Here is a 23,520-nt window from a genome sequence, read left to right on the forward strand (position 1 = left end):
ACAGGATAGAGCAGGGTTTAGGGCTGTTGTACATAGGGTTGCTATAAGTCGCAAACGACTCGATAGCACATAATAACAACAAGAAGTTCTATTTATTCTTGAGAGTGGTGTGGTGAAGTCTCTAACTACTATAGTGATATTGTCTATTTCTTTTTTAGTTTTATTAATGTTTGCTTTATTATTTGATGCATGTTGTTGTTGTTGTACTTGATTGCCTTCAAGTCAAGCACAACTTCCAGTGACTCTATGAACAAAAGGCCTGAAGCCCCTCTGCAACTAGTAACATTTCTAAAAGTTCATAGTTTCTGGAGGCATGTTGTTTAGAAAGTGGATGCCACTCCTGCTTCCAAAATTTTATACATAGATATTTATTATTAATATATGCTCTTGGTCTAGTGACCCTTTCAGCATTATATAATGACCTTCCTTCTCCTTTGTGATGGTTTTGGTATTGAGATCTTTTTTATCAGAGATTATTCCTCCCTTTTCACTGATTACCATTTGGTTGGTATATTTTTTCCCACTCTTTTAAGTCTTTCTCTTTCTTCAGTTCTCAGGTTTGTCACTTATAGACAGCATATGGATGGACTTTTTTTATTTATCCAATCTGCTACTCATTTTCTCTTCAGTGGTGCATTTAACCCATTCACGTTTAGTGGTTTTATTGAAAGGCAGGGATTTATTGCTGTCATTTTGTTGAGTTCTTTTTGGTGTTTTTGCTGGTTATTTTGGTCCTTCCTGATTTCTGTGTTACCTCTGTAAGAAGGATGTCTCTTAGTGTTTCCTGCAATGCTGTTCCTTTTTTATATGAATTCAATTAGATTCTGTTTTCCTGAGACTATCTTGGATTCTCCTTCATATTTGATGAGCAGTTTTGCTAAGCACAGTATTCTTGGTTGACAGGTATGTTCTCTTAGTCTTTAATGTATGTCATTCCACTGTCTTTATTCACGTGGTCTCTGCTGAGAAATTCGCATTTTATCTTATTTGCTTTCCCTTTTAGGTAACTCTTTGTTTCTCTCTTTCTGCTTTCATAATTCTCTCCTTATCTTTGGTTCTGGCAAATTTGACTATGATATGCCTTGGTAGTTTTCTTTTATGGTCTATTCTATACAGTGTATATGTAGCTTCTTGGGTATATATTCTCTCATTCTTCACTATGCCTGCAAAGTTTTCTTCTAATAATTCTTCCACAACTTTGTGGTGCCTTTACTTCTTCCTGTTCTTGGATTCTGATTATGCATTTGATATTCCTCTTGATTGTATCCCTTATTATACTCAGGCTTTCTTCTTTTTTTTCCTTTTTCATTCTGCTTTTGGTTCTAGAAGATCATTGGTGACAATTCAGTCTTCCATTTCACTGTTTCTGTGTTGCATCTCCACAACTCTATATATATGTCCCTCCAGCATGTTGGCAGCATCTGAAACATTGCTCTTTATATTCTGAATTGTGATTTCTTTTTTTTTTTGTTTGTTTATTTTTCAGAGCCTCTAATGCCTCATTTGTGTTATTTTAATTGTCTTGAATTGGTTTGTTTATTTTTAAGTTCCTCTTGGTTTTTGCTTATAGAGTCCTGTAATTTTTCAGGTTTGTCTTTTACTCATTGAAAATATTCAATCATTGTTCTTTTGAATTCATGGAGGATGATATCTTGTTTTGGGGTTGTATAGGGTGTGAGGTAGTTTGCTTCTTTTGTGACATTGCTGTGGTAGAGTTTTTCATGCCTGATTCCTTAACAGACTCTTGGTCTGAAAACCTTTGCTTAGGAATTCACTGCTCCAGAGGAAGGCAGGGCAGCTACCCTGTCAGAGTTTCTCTCTGAACATTTGACTCAAGGAAAGACTTGCTTCGGTTCGGGAGAGATATGGTCTGTGAATTAGCTCCCTTCTCTGTCATGTTACTGCTGTGACAAGCCCAGTCCAAAGTGCCTGCGGCTAAAGGTAGCTCAAGCTCTTAAAAGGGGGAGAACCTGAGTTCACCTTTGATACTGGTGTCCATGGTAAAGTTCAGAGTGGTGGCATTGGCTTGTCCTCTAGGCGCTGGGGCTAGGGCATCCAGGCAGAGGGATGGGGGTAAGGGATAGCACCAAGTAGTAGCCACGTTTTAGTGCTCCAGGAAGGAAAGCAGTCCAGGCCACAGTAAGAAATTTTTAAGACAGGTACCTACTTAATCAACTGGAACAAACACACCAGGGATTAGTTCTTAACTGCTGTGGTTGTACATTGTCAGGTATGTGTAACTTGATCAGGAGTGTCTTTATACATACACAGACATGCATGTAGAAACCTATAGAAAAATCACTAGGCAATCTAAAACAAATAGCTTAAAATAACTTTGACTTTGCAAAAAGCATTCAATGCCAAAGTAAAAATACACTAGTTTCCACTTTGGTTCTAAATAATTAGATCGTATTTCTGTCATCTAATTTTTCAAAGTAAATTTTAAATACAATTACTGAATCATATGACGGTAATTATTTTCCCCTGTCCTACTATATAATGCAGAGGAAAGTCTCAATGTTCATGTTTGTTAATCTAAGAGGTAGAGATAAAATTGAACATAAAAATATATAAACTTTTCTGCTTTTTAAAAAAATCCATGAATTATTAGTAAAGATAAATGAAGTTTTCTACCTTTATCAAATTCTTTGCTAAAGCATTATCATTACAAGGAGATGATTTGAAAGTAAAATCTGAATTTTCTTTTCTAAATAAGGTAATTATATGGACATGTATACATAAATATAACATTCTTCACATTTGTGTTATGATTTTAACAGGGAAATATAAGTATCTGAAATGAACAGCTCTGGTGGCCTAGTGGCAAGAAGCTGCACTGCAATCCCAAAGGCAAGCAGTTACAGGCCACCAACTGCTCTGTGGGAAAAGGATGAGCAATCTCCTCCTGTGCAATTAACTGTCTCTGAATACCTGCTGGAGAGTCAGTTATGGGTCAGTTCCAACTCTATGGTACACAATAACAACAACAATTCATAAAATAGGTGATATACCAACAGAAAACGAGTGAGGGATTATTTGTTATGGGATTCTTGACTATATGAATTAGATGTAGATATAGAAAGGTCTTTCTTTACAGAAAGGAGCTTAGAGTTGAATGAGGAAGTTGTTAGGTACACTGAATGGGCTCTGACTCATAGCAACTGTATGCACAAAAGGGCCAAACTCTGTCCAGTCATACACCAACGTCACAATCTTCATTGTGCTTAACTAACTAGTATTATAGTTACTATGTCATTCTACCTCTTTGAGGATATTCATTTCTGAACTGACAGTCTCCTTTTCCAAATATAATTCCCTTCTCCAATAACTAGTTCTTACTGAGAAAATACCCAGAGTATGTGAGAAAAAAAATTTCTCCATCCTTTCTTCTAAAGAGCACTCTGGCTGAGTATTTACATACATATGTCAGATGAAAAAGAAACCCTGGTAGTGTAGTGCATTACTCATGGAGTTGTTAGCCAGAAGACCTACAGTTCGAAATCACTTGTTACACTTCAAGGAAAAGATGAAGCTGCCTGCTTCCTTAGTGGTTACAACCATGAGTTGAAATTGGCTGTATGGAATTGTGCCTGGATATGTCTTGGACTGGTCATATGAAAATGTAAATGCAATAAATGTTGTTTGGTGACTCATTAAGATATGAAATAGAATAATTTTTCTGACTCTGTGACTTCTGAACTTTAACTGCACATGCTGGGTTTTATTCTATAGATGGTTACCTGGCTCAATGTGGCAAAGACTGCAGATCATATTGCTGCGATGGGACCACCCCGTACTGCTGCTCCTACTACGCCTACATTGGGAATATCCTCTCGTGAGTAATGATAAATCTGGCAATACTGTTGATCTTTCCCTAGCCCAGTTGTTGTTTGTTTGTTTTTAAAGTACTAAGTTATAGGTACAGACATAAAGATTTTAAGATTGGTTATTGATGTAAGATATATGAAATAATCATCCATATTCAAAATGTTATTTTTTACCTTTGACAAACTGTGCAAAGTAACATAGAAAAGGAAATACTGTGTTTCAAAGGATGTTAAAATAAATTCTAAAAGAAGGATTTTTAAACTGCTTCATTTTCAGGAAGACATTTTCATACATTGATCTTCTCCCCATCCCATATGTTCGTAATTCGTGTTTTTCTATTTTGTTGAAGGATTTGTAAGTCAAAATTTATAATGTAATGGTAGTCAATTTATTTTGCCATCTATATATAAATTTGTATAATGCATTCCTTGCACATCTAGGAAATGAGAAATTGTGAATAAAAACCAGCTGAGAGGTGCAAAGTCATTTGTCTACATAATTCATTTAGAGCAGTTTCTCTGTACTTCAGGAAATAAGTCTAGCACCCAAGAGAAGGTAGGCAGGAACAAAGTAAAATGAGAGTCAAAAGAAAAAAAAAACAATGGCATATGCACTCAGATGTGTTACACAGTTCCCTGGAACAATTAAGAATTTATTCTAGAGGTAAAGGGAGTGAGGAGAGCAAGACGTGCTTTGAGGGTTATACAGCTGGAAAAGATGAACCTCTCAGTTGCTCTAAACAGGCCTATAGGTCAAGAAGATTGAGAAATAAAAGATACAAAATCTGTAACATCAGAATTTTCTAGATCAAAATCATCCCTGAGTTTCAGAAAGCTACAGGGTTCTTGTCTCTCTGTCCTCTTCTGTTTTTTATTTTTCAAGTGAGTATCAAGATGGTTCTGTGGTGCTTTAGTTTACTCTATTGAAACCCTAGGGAGCTCTAATCATCTAGTGTTAAGGAGTTACTCTGCCAATTCAAAGGCACACAATTTGAATCCACCAGCCAGTTTATGGGAGAAAGAGGGACAATCTCTTTTCATGTTACTGCAAACTCTGAAAACCAGCTAGAGGGTCAGCTATGAGTTAATTCCAAGTCAACAGGCACATAGAAACTTAAAAGCTTAAGGGGAAACAGGAAGGATTAAGCACGAAATAGTATGTGCCTGACTATTTTAGGAATATTCCAATTGAGGTGGTTTATAAAGTATTTTCCACTTCCTGAGAAAACCTGCAAACATAGAGTTTCTAAAAGCAAAGTTGGAGCTGATAGTAGATCATGTCTTCCTGAATAAGAGTCTTCAAAACCAATAATCCAAGATATCCTTGAAAACTATCATCAGAATCCCAAGTGATACTATCTATTGATGAATACTTGGACCAGGAGATAGTCATCAGAACAGAGCAAGGAAACACTGCATGGTTCAAAATTGGGAAGGGTGTACTCCAGGAATGTGTCCTATCTCCATACCTTTTCAATCTATATGCAGAACAGATTGTCTGGGAGGCTGGGGTGTATGTGGAGAAATGTGGCGTCAGGACTGGGGGGAAGATTCATCAATAATTTGTGTTATGCAGATGACACAACTCTGCTTGCTAGGGACCTGAAGTGCTTGTTGCAGAAGGTCAAGAACTGCAGCCTTTAATATGGATTGAGGTTCAATATCAAGAAAACCAAGATTCTTACCACTTGGCAGATTAGCAACATCATCATAGATGGTGAGGAGATTGAGATTGTTAACAGCTTTAGTTTGCTTGGCTCCACAATCAACCCTCTTGGCACCAGCAGCCAAGAAATTAAAAAGACGTATTGTGATGGGAAAGTTTGCTGTTAAAGACCTCTCTAAAGTACCGAAGAACAATGATGTCACTCTGGAGACTCGGTGTGCCTGATACAGGCCATGGTCTTTGCAATCACTTGCTATGTGTCAGAGAACTAGACAATGACTAGGAATGATAGAAAGAGAACTGATGCCTTTGAGTTGTGGTGTTGGAGGAGAGTATTGAATATACCATGGACTGCTAAGAAAATGAGCAGGTTTGTCTGGAAGAGGGTTAAATCAGGCTGCACCTTGGAGGCAAGGATTCTGAAACTTCATCTGATATACTTTGGACATGTTGCAAGGACAGACCAGTCCTTGGAGAGGGACTTCATGCTTGGGAGAGTGGAGGGACAGGGCAGGAGAGGAAGACCCCTCTATTGGATTGATTCAGTGACTGGGGTTGTAGGAGTAGGTGTGTCAGAAACAGTGAGATTGGCAAAAGATGGAGCAGTGTTTAAGGTTTTTGTATACAAGGTCACTATAAGTTGCAGGGAGTGTCAGCTGGGTGGGTGATGCAGCCTTGTGAATCTGGAAGAGACAGATGCAGGTGGGGAACACGGAAATATTTGTGGCTTTTATTCTGCTTCAGGTGAGTGGCAGCAGAGTAGAAACCCTATGAACCTGGAGAAAGAATGAAAGTCACACACGCAAGTGTCAAGGACTTTGGTTCATAGGGTTACTATGAGTCGCTTACAACTCGACGGCACTTAACAACATGAGTTGCAGGCAACTCGATGGCACATAACAACAACAAAAACATTTTTAAAAAATTGTGTGCAAGTACCGTTAAATGGTATCTTACTAGTACAGGAGGAGATTGTCCCTCCTTTCTTGAAACGCAAACAAATGTTAAATAGTTTCAATTTCACTTATGGGACAGTTAGTGGAAAAGAGAAGAAATCCTCTTCCTAATTAGAGAATGGTCAGAATGATTTTTAATAGAACTTTATTTGTTCAGAGTAGAATACATATGTGCATACATACGTGCACACACACATAGAGTGTACATCCTATATATGTGGAGTTCATGGGCAATGCAGTTTTCACACTTGGCTGCTAACCAAAATGATGGACTCAAATGCATATACAGGCACATCAGAAGAGAATCCTGGTGATCTTTTATTATCGGCAGGTGCCACTGAGTCAACTTCAACCCATAGCTACTCTATAAACAACAGCTTTGAACTCTATCCTATCCTGCACCATTCTCACAATCCCTGACATGTTAGAGTCCATTGGTATAAACACTGTGTCAGTCATCTTCTCAGGGGTCATTGCAGGCTACTATGCCCTGAGAGGAAGTTCTGGGTTGTTGAAGGCACTCAGACGTCAAGAAAGAGCTTTAGGATTCTTGGGGCAAGGATCCAGCAGGGGGATCCAGTGGACATTGTGCACCCCCCTTTTGCAGTATCCAGGGGCCCTTTTATCCTTGAACAAAGAACCACTTGGTTCTGAAAAAACCCATTAAGAATGACTTAGGGTCATTGAGAGAGGGAGGGGACTCTGTGAATGGAAACGGGGTGGTACTTGGAACATCCTAGCTATGGAAGATTGGGCAGCCCTTCTCTGCAGGTAGAGGTGGGGTCCTAGTACACTTCAGGGGATATAGGACAAGCAGAGGTAGTCAGAGCATATGACCTCAGGAGAGGAAATCCTCAATGTGCAGGTGAGTAAGGTGGAGGAGGTGATATGCTCATCTTACACTTTTGAAAAGTGCCGTGTAATAATTAATGATTTTTGGAACTTAACTAGATGTCTATAAGTGAACAGTGAGTGGATGTATGTGCATGTGTCTATGTGTGTGTGCAAAAACGCTTATGTATATATAGAATTTACTCTAGTAGTCACATCTGTATACAGTTTGGTTCAAATCTACCAATGACCCCACAGGAGAAAGACAATCTTTTCCAATGTGATTTACAGCCTGGGGAATCCAACAGAGGGTTGGTTATGAGTTGGTTACAACTTAATGGCAATGCTATATATATGGAAGCAGGGGTGGCATCCACTTCCATAAATTGCTTGCCTCCGGAAGCCCTATGAACCAGGAGAAAGGATGAAAATCATGCATTCAAGTGTCGAGGACTTTCATTCATAAGGTCGCTATGAGTCACCCATGACTCGACGGCATTTAACAACAACAAATTCAGTAGGAATTTGAGGAATCATTTTTTTACTGTGATATACAATCTACTGGAAGGTAACACTCAAGCGGAAATAAATATCACTAAGTATTTTAAATAGTAGCCACATAATGAGCTCAATACAATAGCAACAAGGGAAAACAAATCCACATACAAGTGGACCTTTGCTATTCAAGAACAACTCTATATATACACACACATATGCGTTAAGTCAGAACCAACTCATAGCTGACACTTCCAGTGGGTTTTCTGAGGCTGTAAACTGCATAGAAAGAGATTGCCCATCTTTCTCTCATGAGCCACTAGTGAATTTGAATGTCAAATGCACTGCCTTTGAGTTAGCAGCACAACTGCTGCTGTTTACACATGCAAATGTACATATGAATATATATGTTGTTTTTATGTGCCATCGAGTTGCCTGGGACTCATAGCAACCCTATGGACAATAGCTCTGAATCCTGCCATATCCTGAGCCAATCTCACTGACTGACACACAGCTAACCCTATTATTCCATTTATTCTGTCAATCCGTCTCATCCCTGGTCTCCCTTTCCTACACTGTCCATCACCCTTCTGAGCATGATGCCCTTCTCCAAGAACTGGTCCCTCCTGACCATGTGCCCAGAGTATGTGAGACAGAGCTTCAAAATCCTTGCCTCCAAAAAGAAACTTAATTTCACCCTCTCCAAGACAGACCTCCTTGTTCTCTTGATGGTCCATGGTATGCTCAATACCCTTCCCCAGCACTGCAATTCAAAGGCATTAATTCTTCTTCTGCCATCCTTAGTCATTGTCCAGGTTTCTGATCCATAGTAAATAATTGATAGACCATGGCCTGGATCAGGAATACCTTAATCTCTAGACCGACATCATTACTCTTTAGTACTTTGGTAGGTCTCTGAGCCTAGATTTCCTTAACGTAATTAGTGTTTTGATTTTCTGACTACTGGTGTCAAGAGTGTTGATTGTGGAGCAGAGTAAGCTGAAATTGTTAGCAACCTCAATTTCTTCTCCATCTATCATAGTGTTAACAATTGACCCAGTGGTGAGAATCTTTGTCTTCTTGATGTTGAGCTTCAATCTATATTGAAAACTATAGTCTGGCAGCAAACACTTCAATTCCTCTTCAGTTTTGGCAAGAAAGATGTGTCATCTGCATAATGCAGTCAGATGATGAGTCTTACTCCAATCCTAATGCCATATTCCTCTTCATAAAGTCAGCTTCCCAAATTATCTATTCTGCATACAGATTAAAAAGGTATGGAGAAAGGACGCATGCCTAACACACTCCTTTTTTGATTTTGAACCATGCAATGTTTCCTTGCTCTGTTTTGAGAACTGCTTCCTGGTCCAATTACAAGTTTTGTGTATACACACACACACACACACACACACACACATACACACACACACACATATATATTTGTGTATATAAATGTGTGTGTAAACATGTACAAAGTGTTTTAATTTTTTTAATAATTTCTCAGCATATAAGCTAGTTAAAATACATTATTATGAAATTTAGATTTTATTTTCTGGTGATTTCCCCATATCAGATGCTGCTATTCCAAGTAAATGTGTGAGTAGGGCTGACAGATGGCATTTATTGGCTACAACCTCACATGAGGGAGTCTGGATTTTGTGGCTCTTTGGCCTATTTCTCTATTTATCATCCCTACTTCTCATCTCTTATTACCCTTCACTTGGGTAAATACAAAAGAGAAAATGTAATTAAATTAGATTTAATGATTTTAATTAGAATATTTTAAGAACTTTTAAATTTGCATACACCGTTTCTATTTTCAATATATAAAGATTTGCATCTTTATGGTAGATATTTAGGTCTTAACTAATTGCACCATTCATTTAAATTAAAGTAATAGTTGAGTTGACACACATATCTGGGTATGTGCTTTCTTTGTTTGGAAAAAAAGAATTGTGTTTTAGAGGGGAAAATAAACACAGATGGCAATATATTTTCAGGGTGTTAGGACTTAACTTTCTGTCCAAAATAGAAGTCTCTGAGTAAATCCCTTGATAAACAATTCTTAGCACACACACACACACAATTCTTTAAAGTGTTTTTCTTTTACTGGATTAAGGAGAGTACCTTTTCAGGATTTCCAGCTATTGTTTGAAATTTGAAAAGAGTTCTTAACTCCACCCAAATTTTTTTTCTTTTTTAAGTGTGTGTGGACTAGAGGGAGAAGGTAGGGTAAAAAGTCATTCAAAGAATGCTTACAAGATTCCTTTCATGCACATGTTTTCAAGTATTGCTATTTTGGAATTCATAAACTGCACTTCCTCTCTTTCAGGCACCCATGTGCATTCTTAGAAAAATCATTTTAATCATCTGAACGGAAAATTAGACCTTTGTAGTTATGGGAAAGGTAATCAGGAAGACGGCAATAAACAGTGAAATGTTATAAATTATAAATGAATAAAATAAGTACTTTATATTTATATTTGTGTTTGTTTTAAAAATAAAAATGCTTTGACTCCATTCAAAATGTACTAAAGAGCACAAAATATAATTGGGGTCACTGGAGACTGTTTATATGTGGGTAAGGTAACCTGAGCGCAGTGCTGAATCCTCACCCACTGAAATAATCACCATTGATTAAAGCTGGTTAGTCATTAATTCTTTTTCCTCTAGTTTCCTTTGTTATTTCATAAATTAACAATTAATAGAGATACACTTTAGAGAAATCACAATAACTAACTTTCACTATACTTTTTAAATTATTTTTTAACTTATACTAGTTTATTTACTTTTAAGTTGAGAAGTCTTATTTCACTCAGCTTCCTCCTTTTTAGATATTGTCCATTCTGTGAGTTAATTTTGTTGATAGACTAAGATCCTTTCTCCTTGTTAACAATTTTAACATTTCATTCTGTCTTTGAAAACCTGTAAAAGTTAATATGTATACTTTGTGCATTAAAAATGTACACACTGACTTCAATATAGACAACGTAGTTATCTTTCAGAATTACTAAAACAAAGCTTTACAGTCATTCGATTATACCATTCAGTTAATTATTTACAAATTTGTATTGATTGCCTGTTACCCTGACAGTATTGGGCTGGGCCCTGGGATTCAAAGATGCACAAATTATGTCCTCTGACACCAAAGACCTTGCAATCTAATGGGAGAAAAAAGGGTAGACAATTATAATCCAATGAGCTCATTTATAAAGTATTGTTGGAGTTGGAGGAATAGGAAAAGAGAAAATAGCTACAACTCTGTGTGGGGGAGTGTGTTTAGAAAGAGATGTTCAAGGAAGGCCTGATAAACATAAGATTTGAGCAACAGCTTTAAGAAAGGACAGATATTTATATATATAGACAAAGGAGAAAGGAAATGGCTTCCAGATAGACAGCCTCTTTTGTACAAAGACATAGGAAAGGAAATAATCAGTTTGGGAAAGGCTAGACAGGAAAGACTTGTAATGTGACATAGAATAAGTAAGACAACAAAAAGATCTAAAGACATGATTTTATTGAAAAATGAAACAAAATAATTCAGTATTTTTTCTATAAATAAACTGCTGAGTCCAATGGGAGGAGACTGCATTACCTTTCTCATGTGGAGCAGTGGTGGACTGGAACTGCTGACCTTTCGTTAACAGCCCAACATTTAATCTACTGTGCCACCAGGACCCCTTTAGAAATAATATAGCTAGTTTTTCATGATGAGTTGCTATCTGTTCTGAGTCATACTTATCCTGTGGTTGCAGAGTAGAGCTGTGCTCCACAGAGTTTTTAGGGCTGCGACTTTTCAGAAGTGGATCGTTCAGCCTTCTTTCACAATGAGTGGATTCAAAATGCTAAGTTTCCCAGTAATGGCTATTCACTGTTTGAGCCATGCAAGGCCTCTGCCTTTACAAAGAAAGGACATAGTGGTAGACACTACTGTGACAACAGCAAACCTTTCTATGAAAAGGATGCCAAATAAATCTTGTATTGATTCCTTCTACTGAAGAAATATCTAGAATGAACAATGTGAGATGTTACATTATCGGAATTAGTTGTTGTTGTTCTGTGCCATCGAGTCATCTGCAACCCATAGTGATCCTATGTATAGCAGCTCTGAAACCTGCTCTGTCTCGAGCCAGTCTCACTGATTCCACCACACCAACCCCCATTGCCCCAGTTACAGACTATATGACCTGGTAAGTAATTTTGTATTTAAGAGATTTTAACCACAAAAGGAATAACTAGAAAATTGTTATTATGTGCCATTTAGTACCAACTCATAGCTGACCCTTCAGTGGATTTGCAGAGGCAGTAAATTGCATGGGAGGAAATTGCTCATCTTTTTTCCTACAGAGCAACTGATGGATCTGAATCACTTTGGGTGGGCAGTGCAACTCCTTACCCACCGGATCACCTGAGCTTCCTCTTGAAGAGTGAAAATTTCTATATGTTACAAAATAAGTATTAAACAAATAAAGAAGTAAAAAAAAAATTATCCCTTGGATTGATTCTCAGACTCATTCAGCAACTCCTCGCTCTGGTAGATATTCTATGATGATGAATGTAGAAAGGGATATTTACTTTTTTGCTGCTGATTACATTTAATTGGAATTCACTAGAGGAAAAACTCCAGCATAAAATGTGGATTGTAAAGCATGCTTTAGAATTGGTAGAATTCAATGAAATGAGGTGCAAATGAATGGCTAATTATTTAATGGGGGGGGGGGGACCAAACTAAGCAGAACTTTACTGAAAATAAAAGTACTCCGTTATGTAAGGAGGAGAAACATTGTCTAACACTGAATGTAGGCTGAAATTAGATTGAGCCAGATGAAAAAAGATGAGATTTAATCTCTCGACTCAAAAGTAAATTTTGCTTTTCTAGTTTGCCTTCATCAGATGCTGCTATGTCTAGGGAGTCTTCAGAGCACCATCTGGCCAACACAAAGTCCCCATGGGGAAAATCAAGAGGAAGAACTAATAACAGATCCTGGTGGGATTAAGTTTCTTCTCTTCTCAACGAGATGTGAAAGATGTATTACCCTCAGTTTTGCAAAGATAGTTAAAAAATGCCACAGTGGTTATTTCAGAGCCATGCTATGCATGAAAGCAAAACTAAATTGAAAGACAAAGGTTTCATATTTTCAAAAGTCATTTGAGGTCCTATGCTCATTAAATAGCTGAGTATTATGAATAAATACATGAAGCTATACAAATACTGAAAGAAGTGCAATACATTTTCTAAAAGGCCTTTGGTAAAAATAAATAAAATAACCTTAACACTTAAGTATGAGGAAAAACACTTCTGAAGAGTTCATTCTGTGTGCCTGAATTGAATTGTGCTGTCACTAAATATATGTTCACTTGACGGGGCTGCAATGTCAGTGGTTTACCCTGTAATGATGTAATTTGGCAGTCGTGTAGTGATATTTATACGGTGCTATGTAAACTTTAACCTAAGATACAATCAAATATTACTATTTTTAAAACACAAAGGGATAGAACTACGTTCACTAAAATGGCTATGAAAAAAGACTAAAATAAAACCACACATTTTTGGAAAGGGTGTGGAAAAATTGGAGCCTCTATCCATTGCTGGTGGAATTGCAGAATGGTACAGCAGCTGTTTGAGCCCTCATTGTTGCAGCCACTGTCAGTCCATCTCGTTGGAAACCTTAGAATAGCAGCAGCCCATTTCTTTTCATGGCTGAGTAATATTTCAGTGTATGTATGTACCATATTTTGTTTATCCTCTAGTTGGAAGATACTTAAATGAATATGTTTAAGAGGTATGAAGCCGCTTTCTGTTTTTACTCATCATTTTAAAGACTAAGGTGCATCAAACTCAAGTCATGCCATTTTCAATTAATTTATATATATGTGAAAGTTGGACAATGAATAAGGAAGATAACAGAGGAATTGAAGACTGAATTCTAATATTGGTAGAAAATATTGATTATCGCATCAATCATCAAAATAATAACAATGAAAAAAATTTGTCTTGGAAGAAATACAACCAGAATGATGATTGGAAGCAAGGATGATGAAACTTCATCTCTCACATATTTTAGACATATTTTCAAGAGTTGTTGTTGTTAAGTGCCGTCAAGTCATAGACGGCAGCAACCCTATGAATGAAAAGTCCTTAGCACTTGTGTGACTTTCATCCTTTCTCCAGGTTCATAGGGTTTCCTGAGGCAAATTATTATGGAAGTTGATACCACTCCTGCTTCCAAGGTTGTTTTACTTGGGGAGCACCACCAAACACTGCCTACCATGGGTAAACATTCTCACATTTGACACATCAATGTCACAGTGTTCAGCTTCACAGCAACCACAAGTTACCTCTTGAGGACATACCAGGATTACACGACCTAGAAGAATGTTTGACCAAAACCAATTTAATATACAGCTTAAAGTCACCCACCTTTGGCTTGGTAGCATCGCTTTCTGTCCACTAGGCCAACTGAGCTCTCTCTATGTTGCTGTTGTTGTTGTTAAGTGCTCTTGAGTCATAATTGACTCAAAGTGACCCTATGAATGAAAGACTTCTTGGAGAAAGACACTGTGATTGAAAAAGTAGAAGGCCATCAAAAGAGGATAAAACCCTCAATGAGCTAGATTGCCAACAATAATTGCAACAGTGAGCTTGATCCTGGTGGAGATTTTGAGGATGGTACAAGATAAGTCTTGCTGTAGAGAGAATAATCATTTGGTCTGTTCATAGCATCACAATGAGTAGTCATAAACTCCATGGTACCCAATACCAACAACAACAACAATAAATATCTAAAAAAGAAAGAAAGAAAACAATACCCCAAACATTGTACTCAATGATACAATGTTAGAAATCTTAACCTTAAAAGGAAACTAGATAGTCAAAACAATGCCTATCACCACTTCAACTCAGCATCATACTGGAGTGCCTCATTTTGCAATAAACAAGATAAATAAACAGAAAGAAACTACACTGTTACATGATTTAGATGATAACAATTGTACTTCACTGACTATACAACCTAATAAAACAATTCACCAGGATTTCAGGACACAAGATTAGAATGTTGTTATTGAGTGCTGTTGAGTTGGAACCAACCCATACCAGACCCTCCAGTGGATTGTCAGAGGCAGCTAATCACATGGAAGAAGATTGCCCATATGTCTCCTGAAGAGCAGCAAGTGGGTTTGAATCCTGTGTCTTGGCAATTTGCAATACAATTTCTTACCAACAGGTCACTGGAGTATAATTATAAGTACCATAATACTCAATTAAATAGTGCACAACTAAAATCCACCAGCAGCTCTTTGGGAGATAGACTGGCAGGCTCCTTCTATGTGATTTACTGCCTCTGAAAACCTGCTGGATGGTCAGCTATGGGTTGGTTCTAACTCAATACACAACAACAATTAGAAAACTAAATATGTGTGGATCCAAATTATTGTTATTTTCAACACCCACCAAAGCTATGAGCTATTAACAAGAAATTTGGTAGCAGTTTACATAAAACTTTTTTTTTCTAAAGTGTAAATACATAAAATTAGTAAGGGTTTCAAGAAAGCGGAGAGGAAATTAAGAGCCATAGAAAACTCTGGATGCAGTTTCTGCAGTTCTTCCTGAAACCTCTATAAATTGTTTGTTACTCTAATTAAAATTCATATACCTTTTTTGTTAAATTAGACCCGTTGTTAGATGCCATTGAGTCAACTTTCACTCATAATGATTCTATGTACAAGAGAGCAAAACCTTTCTCAATCCTGTGCCATCCTCAAAAATTTCTGCTGTGCCCCGTTGTTGCAATCGCTATGTCACTCTGTCCATTTCCTTGAAAGTCTTCCTCTCTTTGGCTGATCCTGTACCTTTCGAAGTATGATACCATTTTCTAAATTCTGGCCCCACTTGATAACAGGCCGAAAGGCTTACCATCCATGCCTCTAAAGGAGCAGCTGGCACTACTTCTTCCAAGACAGATTTGTTTGTTTCTTTGGCATGGTCTGTTGTGTTGTTGTTGTTGATTGCTGTTTAGACTCATCGCAACCATATGAACAAAAGACCTGAAGCCTTTCTATAATTATTGTTGTTTCTCAAAGTTCATAGAGTTTCCAGAGGCATGTTGTTTAGGAAGTGGATGTCACTCCTGTTTCCAATGACGTGGTATTTTCAATACTTACTGCTAACATCACAATTCATAACTCAAAGACATCAGTTCTATTTTGGTCTTCCTTATTCATTGGCCAACATACATGTGATGCAATTAATACCATGGCTTGGGTCAGGCACACCATTGTCTTTAAACTAACGTCCTTTCTTGTTGAAAATATAAAGAGATCCTTGTAGCAGATTTGCTCAATGTAATATGTCTTTTGTTTTCTTGACATACAGAGCCAAAAATTTATATACAACCATAAAGAATGTAGGAAAAAAAGTATGCAAACATTCTTTTTTTTAATTAATTTTTTTTATTGGGAAAAACATATTGGGGGTACAAGGAGGTGAGGGTTGGGGGCAGAAGGGTGAGGATGGGCCAGGATGCAGTTGCAGAGCTGCAGTTTGGTCGGTGGGGGGAGCAGGTGAAGGAAATGATGAGGGTCCAGTGGGGACCAGATGCTACAGAGGAATGACAAGCATTTTCCAATAGTAATTAAACCAACTGTCTTATTGATTTGGGAATTGGATGCCGATTCTCTGGCTTCTTCATGCTGAACAGGGGCATAGATATAAAGGGGGGAAGGGAGGACGCTTTATCACCTTACTGGTGGTCTTGGGTTACAGCTGCTTGCCTTCTTGCTCCTGAGGGCTGCGACGGTTGGCCCCGAGCCAGGGGCCAAGCGCAGCCCGCCCCGGGCAGAAGGCCACGACAGCTCGCCCCTGGCAGAGGGCTGAGGGCAGCCTGCCCCGGGCAGAGGGCCACGACGGCTCGCCCCGGGCCAGGGGCCGAGGGCAGCCTGCCCCGGGCAGAGGGCCGCAACGGCTGAAGTAGTCTTTTTTTAAAAAGAAGAAGAAAAAGTGTGTGTGTGTGTGTGTGTGTGTGTGTGTGTGTGTGTGTACCACCAAATTGGATCTGACTGGTACAGGAGAATGCCCCTCCTTCTCCAGCAGAGCATGAAGTAGAGTCTGGGTTTTTTTCCCCCCCAAGGTTCCTGTCGGGGCCTGGGTTTCAGCTGTCCACACCACAGCAGTGGGCAACGAGCTTAAAGCCCCTGATGGCTCTGGGCGCTGACTCTCACCAGTGGCTATGGATGAAGTCACAGGCGATTTTCAGCCAGTGACCCAAAAGTATGCAAACATTCTTTTTGTTGCAAAAGAGAACAAAGTGAGAGACATGCATACAGACAAAAAAAATATAAAATTAAGGACAAGAAACTGTGATATTGACTCACCAATAAGAGAATAGAAAGCTTGAAAACATACATTACAAATCAGTGTAAGCTGGATGGATTATTTAATAAATGACGCTTAGGCAATTGGATATCCCTGCAAATACATATTAAATTCCACACCCATAAATCCATCCTGCTGGACCTACTGTATTGTTAAAGAAGGGAAATATTTATAAAATAAAAGCTAAAGGCAAACATAGTGAAAGAAAAGATATGCTAAAAAAAACCACTGGATTTTAAATGTTAAGTGTAGATTTTTATGGTTTAGGAATTAAGTTAGAATTTATTTATTTTTTCTAAATAGATAACTAATTCCATTGAGAAAGTTTAAGGAACATTCCTATTTGGAAGAGATATGGGTAATTTCTTGTTCTTATTGTTGTTAGCTATCACTGATGCAGTTCTGCCCATGGTGATCCCATGTGTACAGAGTGAAACTGTACCATAGGGTTTTTAAGATTAAGTTTTGTCAGCTCACCAGTCCCTTTCCCTTGAAATGTCAGTTAGGTTTGAATTGCCAGTTTGTGAGTTAACAGTAGAGCACTTAAACCATTTTCAACATCCGAGGACTCTTTAAGCTTCATCAAAGAAATTGGCATTCAGAATGAACGAACAGAAGATGAGCAATGTGTGTGTCCACAGAAAAGTAGAAAGCAAATTACCATACTGAAAGCTAGACAAGTGAGCTAACTAAAGCAGGGAAATAAAATTTAAAATAATGAAATACTGTCTTCATCTACCAGGTTGGCAATATTCCTTAAGACTGGTAGTGTCAAGCCACGTGGGTAAAGGTGAAAGGGACTCACGCTGGTTGTTATTGGTGCTATGTGCCATTTGATTGCTTGAGACTCATTGCGACCCTATGCACAATAGCTCTGAAACCAGCCCTACACAATCCCACTTCGTCCTATACACCTACTGTGTCAATCCATTTCCTCCAGGGTCTTCCTCTCCAGCACTGTCCCTCCACCCTTCCAAGCATAATATCTTTTTCCAAGGACTTGTCCCTCCTGGTAATATGCCCAAAGTATATAAGATTGAGCTTTAAAGTCCTTTACTCCAGAGTACAAGTTGGTTTTATCCTCTCTAGGTTTGTTCTTTTGTCAGTCTATGGCATGTATGTTCAATACTCTTCTCCAACACTACAACACAAAGGCATTGATTCTTATTCTGTCACCTTAGTCATTGTTCAGCTCTTTAATGTGTCTCAAATAATTGCAGTGAGACTGACATCATTGTTCTTCAGCACTCTAGAGAGGTCACTGACAGTAAATTTTCCCAATGCAATTGTCTTTTGATTTCCTGACTGCTAATGGCAAGAGTGTTGATTGTGGACCCAAGTAAACTGAAATTGTTAACAATCTCAATCTTCTGCCTCTATCATGGTGCTGTCAATTGACCCAGAGGTAAGAATCTTTGTTTTCATGATGTTGGTCTTCAACACTCATTGAAGACTGAAGTCCTTAACCTTCTGCAGCAAGTGCTCCAGGTCCTCTTCAAATTCAGTGAGCAAGGTTATATTATCTGTATAACACTGCAGGTGGAAGGGCCATAGATTATTGATAAACTGCTATCAGTATGTCAGCAAGCAGTTTGACATATGCAACAAAAGTGAAGATAAGCATAATGCTCAGAAGGGTGGAAGGAGAGAGCAGGAGAGGAAATCCCCAGATGAAATGGACTGATACAGTGACTAGGGCAATGGGGTTTAGTGTGCTGGAATTAGTGAGACTGGCTCAGGACAGGGCAGGGTTCAGAGCTGCTGTACATAGGGTTGCTATGGGTCACAGGCATCTTGATGGTGCATAACAACAACAACAAAGTGATATTTCTAGTAAATGAACTCTGATGGCCATAGTATATAATATATCTGGCTGCTAAAGGAGAAGTCAACTATATGAGTCCCCCAGCTACTCCACAGGGGAAAGATGGACAGTCTTCTTCTGTAAAGATCTGTAGCTTCCAGAACCCTCTGGAGAGTTGTCATGAGTCCATATTGACTCAATGGCAGTGGGAATATTGCTGGACAAATTTTCTATAAAGAATGTGTACAATGGACATGAGGAAATATTTATGTTGTTTGCATACAGTTTAAAAGAGAAATAACTTTTGCTTTGCCTTTTGAATGTGATTTTTTTTTCGTGGTGTAGGTGAAAGTAGTACATTTCTCTTAAACATCCAGTTCACAAATAAATGCATGAGAAAAAGGTACATGTGAATTTCAGGGTTGCCCCTCAAGGGCTTCCCAGGATATGGGAGCTTTCATTACTGCATAAAGATGAATAGGACATAGTGCAAGTTAATTCTGAAATTTCTCCTTTGGGTAATTGAATACAGGGGTGGATTATCTAATAAACAAGATGTGTTTACTTGTGCTTACTTACCAACCTACCATGAACAATTTCACAGAGGTTTCAGAGATGTGAAAAGATGCAGCTAAACACAGGGAAGCTTGGACTTGCCTTGCTTACTGGATTTTTTTTGTCCCTTTTAGGGACAATAAATTTGAACAGGAGCTTTGAGTCTGTAGGTAGGTGCTGTGTAGTATTGAGAGGGAGTTGTCACTCATTGTCAAAGAAGCAGACTCATTGACATGATAAAAAAAATGTTGAATTGGTTACTAGCTTTGTAAATACAAGTAAGTTCATCTTGTTTATTTTTAATTTTTTTTTTTACATTGGTTTGCTTACACTGTTCATAAACATTGGGTTTCATGCTCTTCTTCACGTACACTGTGTTTCATGCAACCATTCCCATTCATTATGTTTTATAAAATTAACCACCATTGGACTATGCCTATTATTAAACTGTCTTCAGATCCCTGCTAATCTTTCCCATTTTCTTTACCCACTCACCAAATTGTGTAACTCTATGATTTCACCCCTACCCATCCTAACTCCTCTGCTCCCACCCCTTCCCCTCTTTCATCCCCATACATGTTTTACTAGTTATTCTATTTTAATAATAATGGTCTTATGTAGTATTTTCCCCAGGACACACAGAGGGGAGACAGAGGGATCCGCCGGGCAGAACGGGGGAAACTGGAAGCTGAGCTGGCAGAACAGACTAAGGTGTGTCTGATACAGGATTTGGTCTTTGCAATCACTTATTATGCATCAGAGTTAGACAATGACTAGGGAGGATAGAAGGAGAATTGTTGCCTTTGAGCTGTGGTGCTGGAGAAGAGCATTGAATGTACCATGGACTGCCAAGAAAACAAACAGATTCATCCTGGAGAGGGTTAAACCAGGCTACTCCTTGGAGGCAAGGATTCCGGGCCTTTGTCTGACGTACTTTGAACATGTTGTAAGGAGGGACTTGTCCTTGGAGAGGGACATCATGCTTAGTAGGGTGAAGGGACAGTGCAGGAGGGGAAGACCCTCTATGAAGTGGATTGATTCAGTGACTGGGGTCATTGAGATGGGTGTGTCAGAGGCAGTGTGATTGGCACAGGATAGAGCAGGGTTTAAGGCTGTTGTACACAGGGTCACTATGAGTTGCAAGCGACTCGTCTGGCACATAGCAACAACAATGTAGTATTTGTCCTTATGAGACTGAGTTAGTTTGCTTAACTTAATACTATCCAGTCTCTTCCATATTATGTAGTATTTTTCATGATCATTGCTCCTGAGTGCTGCATAGAATTCCATTATGTGAATATACCACAATTTCTCAAACCATTCTGTTGTAGTTGAACATTTGGGCAGTTTCTATTTTCTTGTGATGGTAAAAAACACTGCTATGGACTCTGGTGTACAAATCTCCATTTGTATCTTAGTTCTCATATTCTTACAGAATTTCTATGTTGAGCTTTCTAAGGAAACGCCAACCTGCCTTCCAGAATGTTTGTATCATTTTACAATCCTACCAACTGTGTATGAGCATTCCCACCTCACCACATCCTCTCCAACATTTATTGCTTGCTGTCCTGCTAAACTTTGCAACTGCTACTAGGGTGACATGGTCTCATTATGGTTTTAATTTGCATCTCTCCTGTTGTCAGTGATTTTGAGCATTTCTTCATGTGTCTATTGACTATCTGAATGTCTTCCTCTGTGAAAAGTCTTTCCAATTTTTTTTACCTCTTTTGTAATTGGGTTATTATCTTATAGAGGCCCAGTAGTATTCTGTAAACTATTGTTATGAGACCCTTGTCTGACATGATATTGCTAATTGTTTTTTTCTCAGTAGGTAAGTTTTCTTTTCACCTTATTGGGAAAAGTTTTGAATGCACACCAGAATTTAGTCTTTAGAGAGTCATTTCCATCAATTTGTGCATTTCTGGCTATATTAGCCAATCTCTTTATACCATAGACTAGGCCTTCTAAGCTTGGCCCCAGTTTGTCTTTTATGAACTTTATGGTTTGGAGCTTTACTCTTAGGTCTCTGATCCCACCTTGAATTGATTTTTGTGTATGGTGTGAGATGTGGGTGCTGTAGAAGTCCAGTTTTGCAGCACTGTTTGTTAAAGATGTTGCCGTTTCCCCATTTGGTAGGTTTTATTTCTTTGTTGAATATCAGTTGACCATAATTAGATAGGTCCATTTCTGGGTTCTCGATTCTGTTCTATCGGTCCATGTGCCTGTCGGTTATTATACCAGTGCCATGCTGTTTTGGTTATTACTGCTGTGTAGTAACTTTTGAAGTCACGGAATGCTTTGCTTCCCACTTTTGTTTTTCAAAAGTGCTTTGCTTATTTAGGATCTCTTTCCTCTTCAAATAAACTTAATTTTTCTTTCGATCTCCTTGAAAATTAATTTGGTATGTGAATTGGGATTGCATTCAACATATAGATTACTTTTTTTATTTTAATAATTTTAATGAACATTTACAGAGATTTCGGATTTCCATTCATTCGTTGTTGCACGTATATTAGTTTTGATAGAATTGTCATTTTCACAATATTGTATCTCGCAGAAATGTTCTATAGTTTTTTTTGTACAGGTCTTTTGTGTCTCTAGTTAGGTTCATTCAAAAGTATCTCAATTTTGTTACCTTTTTAAAATGAAATAATCTTCCTCTGACTGAGTGAGTAGTGTTCTAGGACCTGGTAGGGAATATTTAAGCAGGCTGCTTCATTTAAGTTGCATCGAGGGACCTATAGTCTGTGAGTTGCACGCAGTTGGGCTTTTGAATGGTGGCATGTGCCCCTTTACTATTTACCAGAGAACTAACACCTCACATATGAAATTGGGAGGGAAAAAAACCTTAGAGGTACTAGTTTAAGTTGGTGTTTGGGAAATAATGATTTGGATGAAAAAGAGGTGTGAAAAGAATATAAGGCGGGAATCCTAGATAAATTCAGCAATATGTTATAATTCCTCTTTACATTTATTTCTCGATTATTTCTGTCACCTGCAAATCATTCTCATCCTGTCAAGGATACTTCTATCAGATTTGGCCCACTCATCACTATTCAGCCTGAAAACGCCTTTAATCATGACTGGGACAACAAAAACCTTTGCTTTTCTTGTGGTTTTAGTTAAAAATTATAATAAATGTTGGATTCAGGATTCAATCCCATTCAGTCTGCATAGAGTGTGTTGGTGTAACAAAGGAGTTTTATAAGTGAATCTGTCTTTATTTACTTTGATTTTACCCAAGCCAAATAAACTTATGTTTGATCCTATATTTCAAGTTTTAGAAGCTACTTTAAACCAATGTGTGTTTAGTGGTAGTGGCGACTAGTACAATGGTGGAAACTATCCTTTGTTGAGGTGTGTGTTTTGTCACAGCTGTCTGAAATGGATTAGCTTGTTAACCTTCAAGGTAGCCCTCTCCAGCTACACATTATTTTCTCTATTATACTTGAGACAGGTTGAGGTTCAGAGCTAAACTAATTGGTCCAGCTTCACATAGCTATGATGCAATAAATCTATATTTAAAAGTAGATTGGGTTAAATTTTGTTATACACTACCCTGAGATTTGCAAGTTTTAAGTGAAGGATGATTAAACATTATTTATCACAAATCTCATGAATACCTACAACACATTTCACTGTTGTTGTTAGCTCCTGTGTAGTTACTTTTGTTTTATGGTGACCTCATAATAACAGAATGAATACTACCCAGTTCAGTGCCATCTCCATGGCTGCTTTCAGATCCAACTCTTGTGAGCCATAGGGTTTTCATTGGCTGATTTTTTGTTGATTGCTAGACATTTCTTCCTAGTTTCTCTTAGTCTGGAAATTCCACTGAATTGTGTTGAGCATTATAGCAACACTCAAGCTTCCCCAGACAGATGGGTGGTGATTTCTTAGGACATGTATTGCCTGAGCATTGAGCTCAGATCTCCCACATTGAAAGATAAAATTCCATCATTGAATTATCATTGCCTTTTTATTACTCCAATCTGTGATCTTTTCCAGAGCCA

The 23,520-nt window shown here is 38.1% G+C and overlaps 1 protein-coding gene across 1 annotated transcript in view; it reads left to right on the top strand.

Annotated features, from left to right (window-relative positions):
- The window catches only part of CYYR1 (cysteine/tyrosine-rich 1), a 206,039-nt gene that overhangs the window by 14,127 nt on the left and 168,392 nt on the right, over positions 1-23,520 (top strand). The window contains exon 3 of the mRNA XM_006896038.1: positions 3,733-3,835. Within this exon, the coding sequence (XP_006896100.1) occupies positions 3,733-3,835 (103 nt within the window). The remainder of the gene's footprint in view (positions 1-3,732; positions 3,836-23,520) is intronic.

The sequence above is a fragment of the Elephantulus edwardii genome, unplaced genomic scaffold (genome assembly GCF_000299155.1).
Source record: "Elephantulus edwardii isolate Elephantulus edwardi_28Jun2011 unplaced genomic scaffold, EleEdw1.0 scaffold00180, whole genome shotgun sequence".
In the NCBI taxonomy this organism is placed as follows: domain Eukaryota; kingdom Metazoa; phylum Chordata; class Mammalia; order Macroscelidea; family Macroscelididae; genus Elephantulus; species Elephantulus edwardii.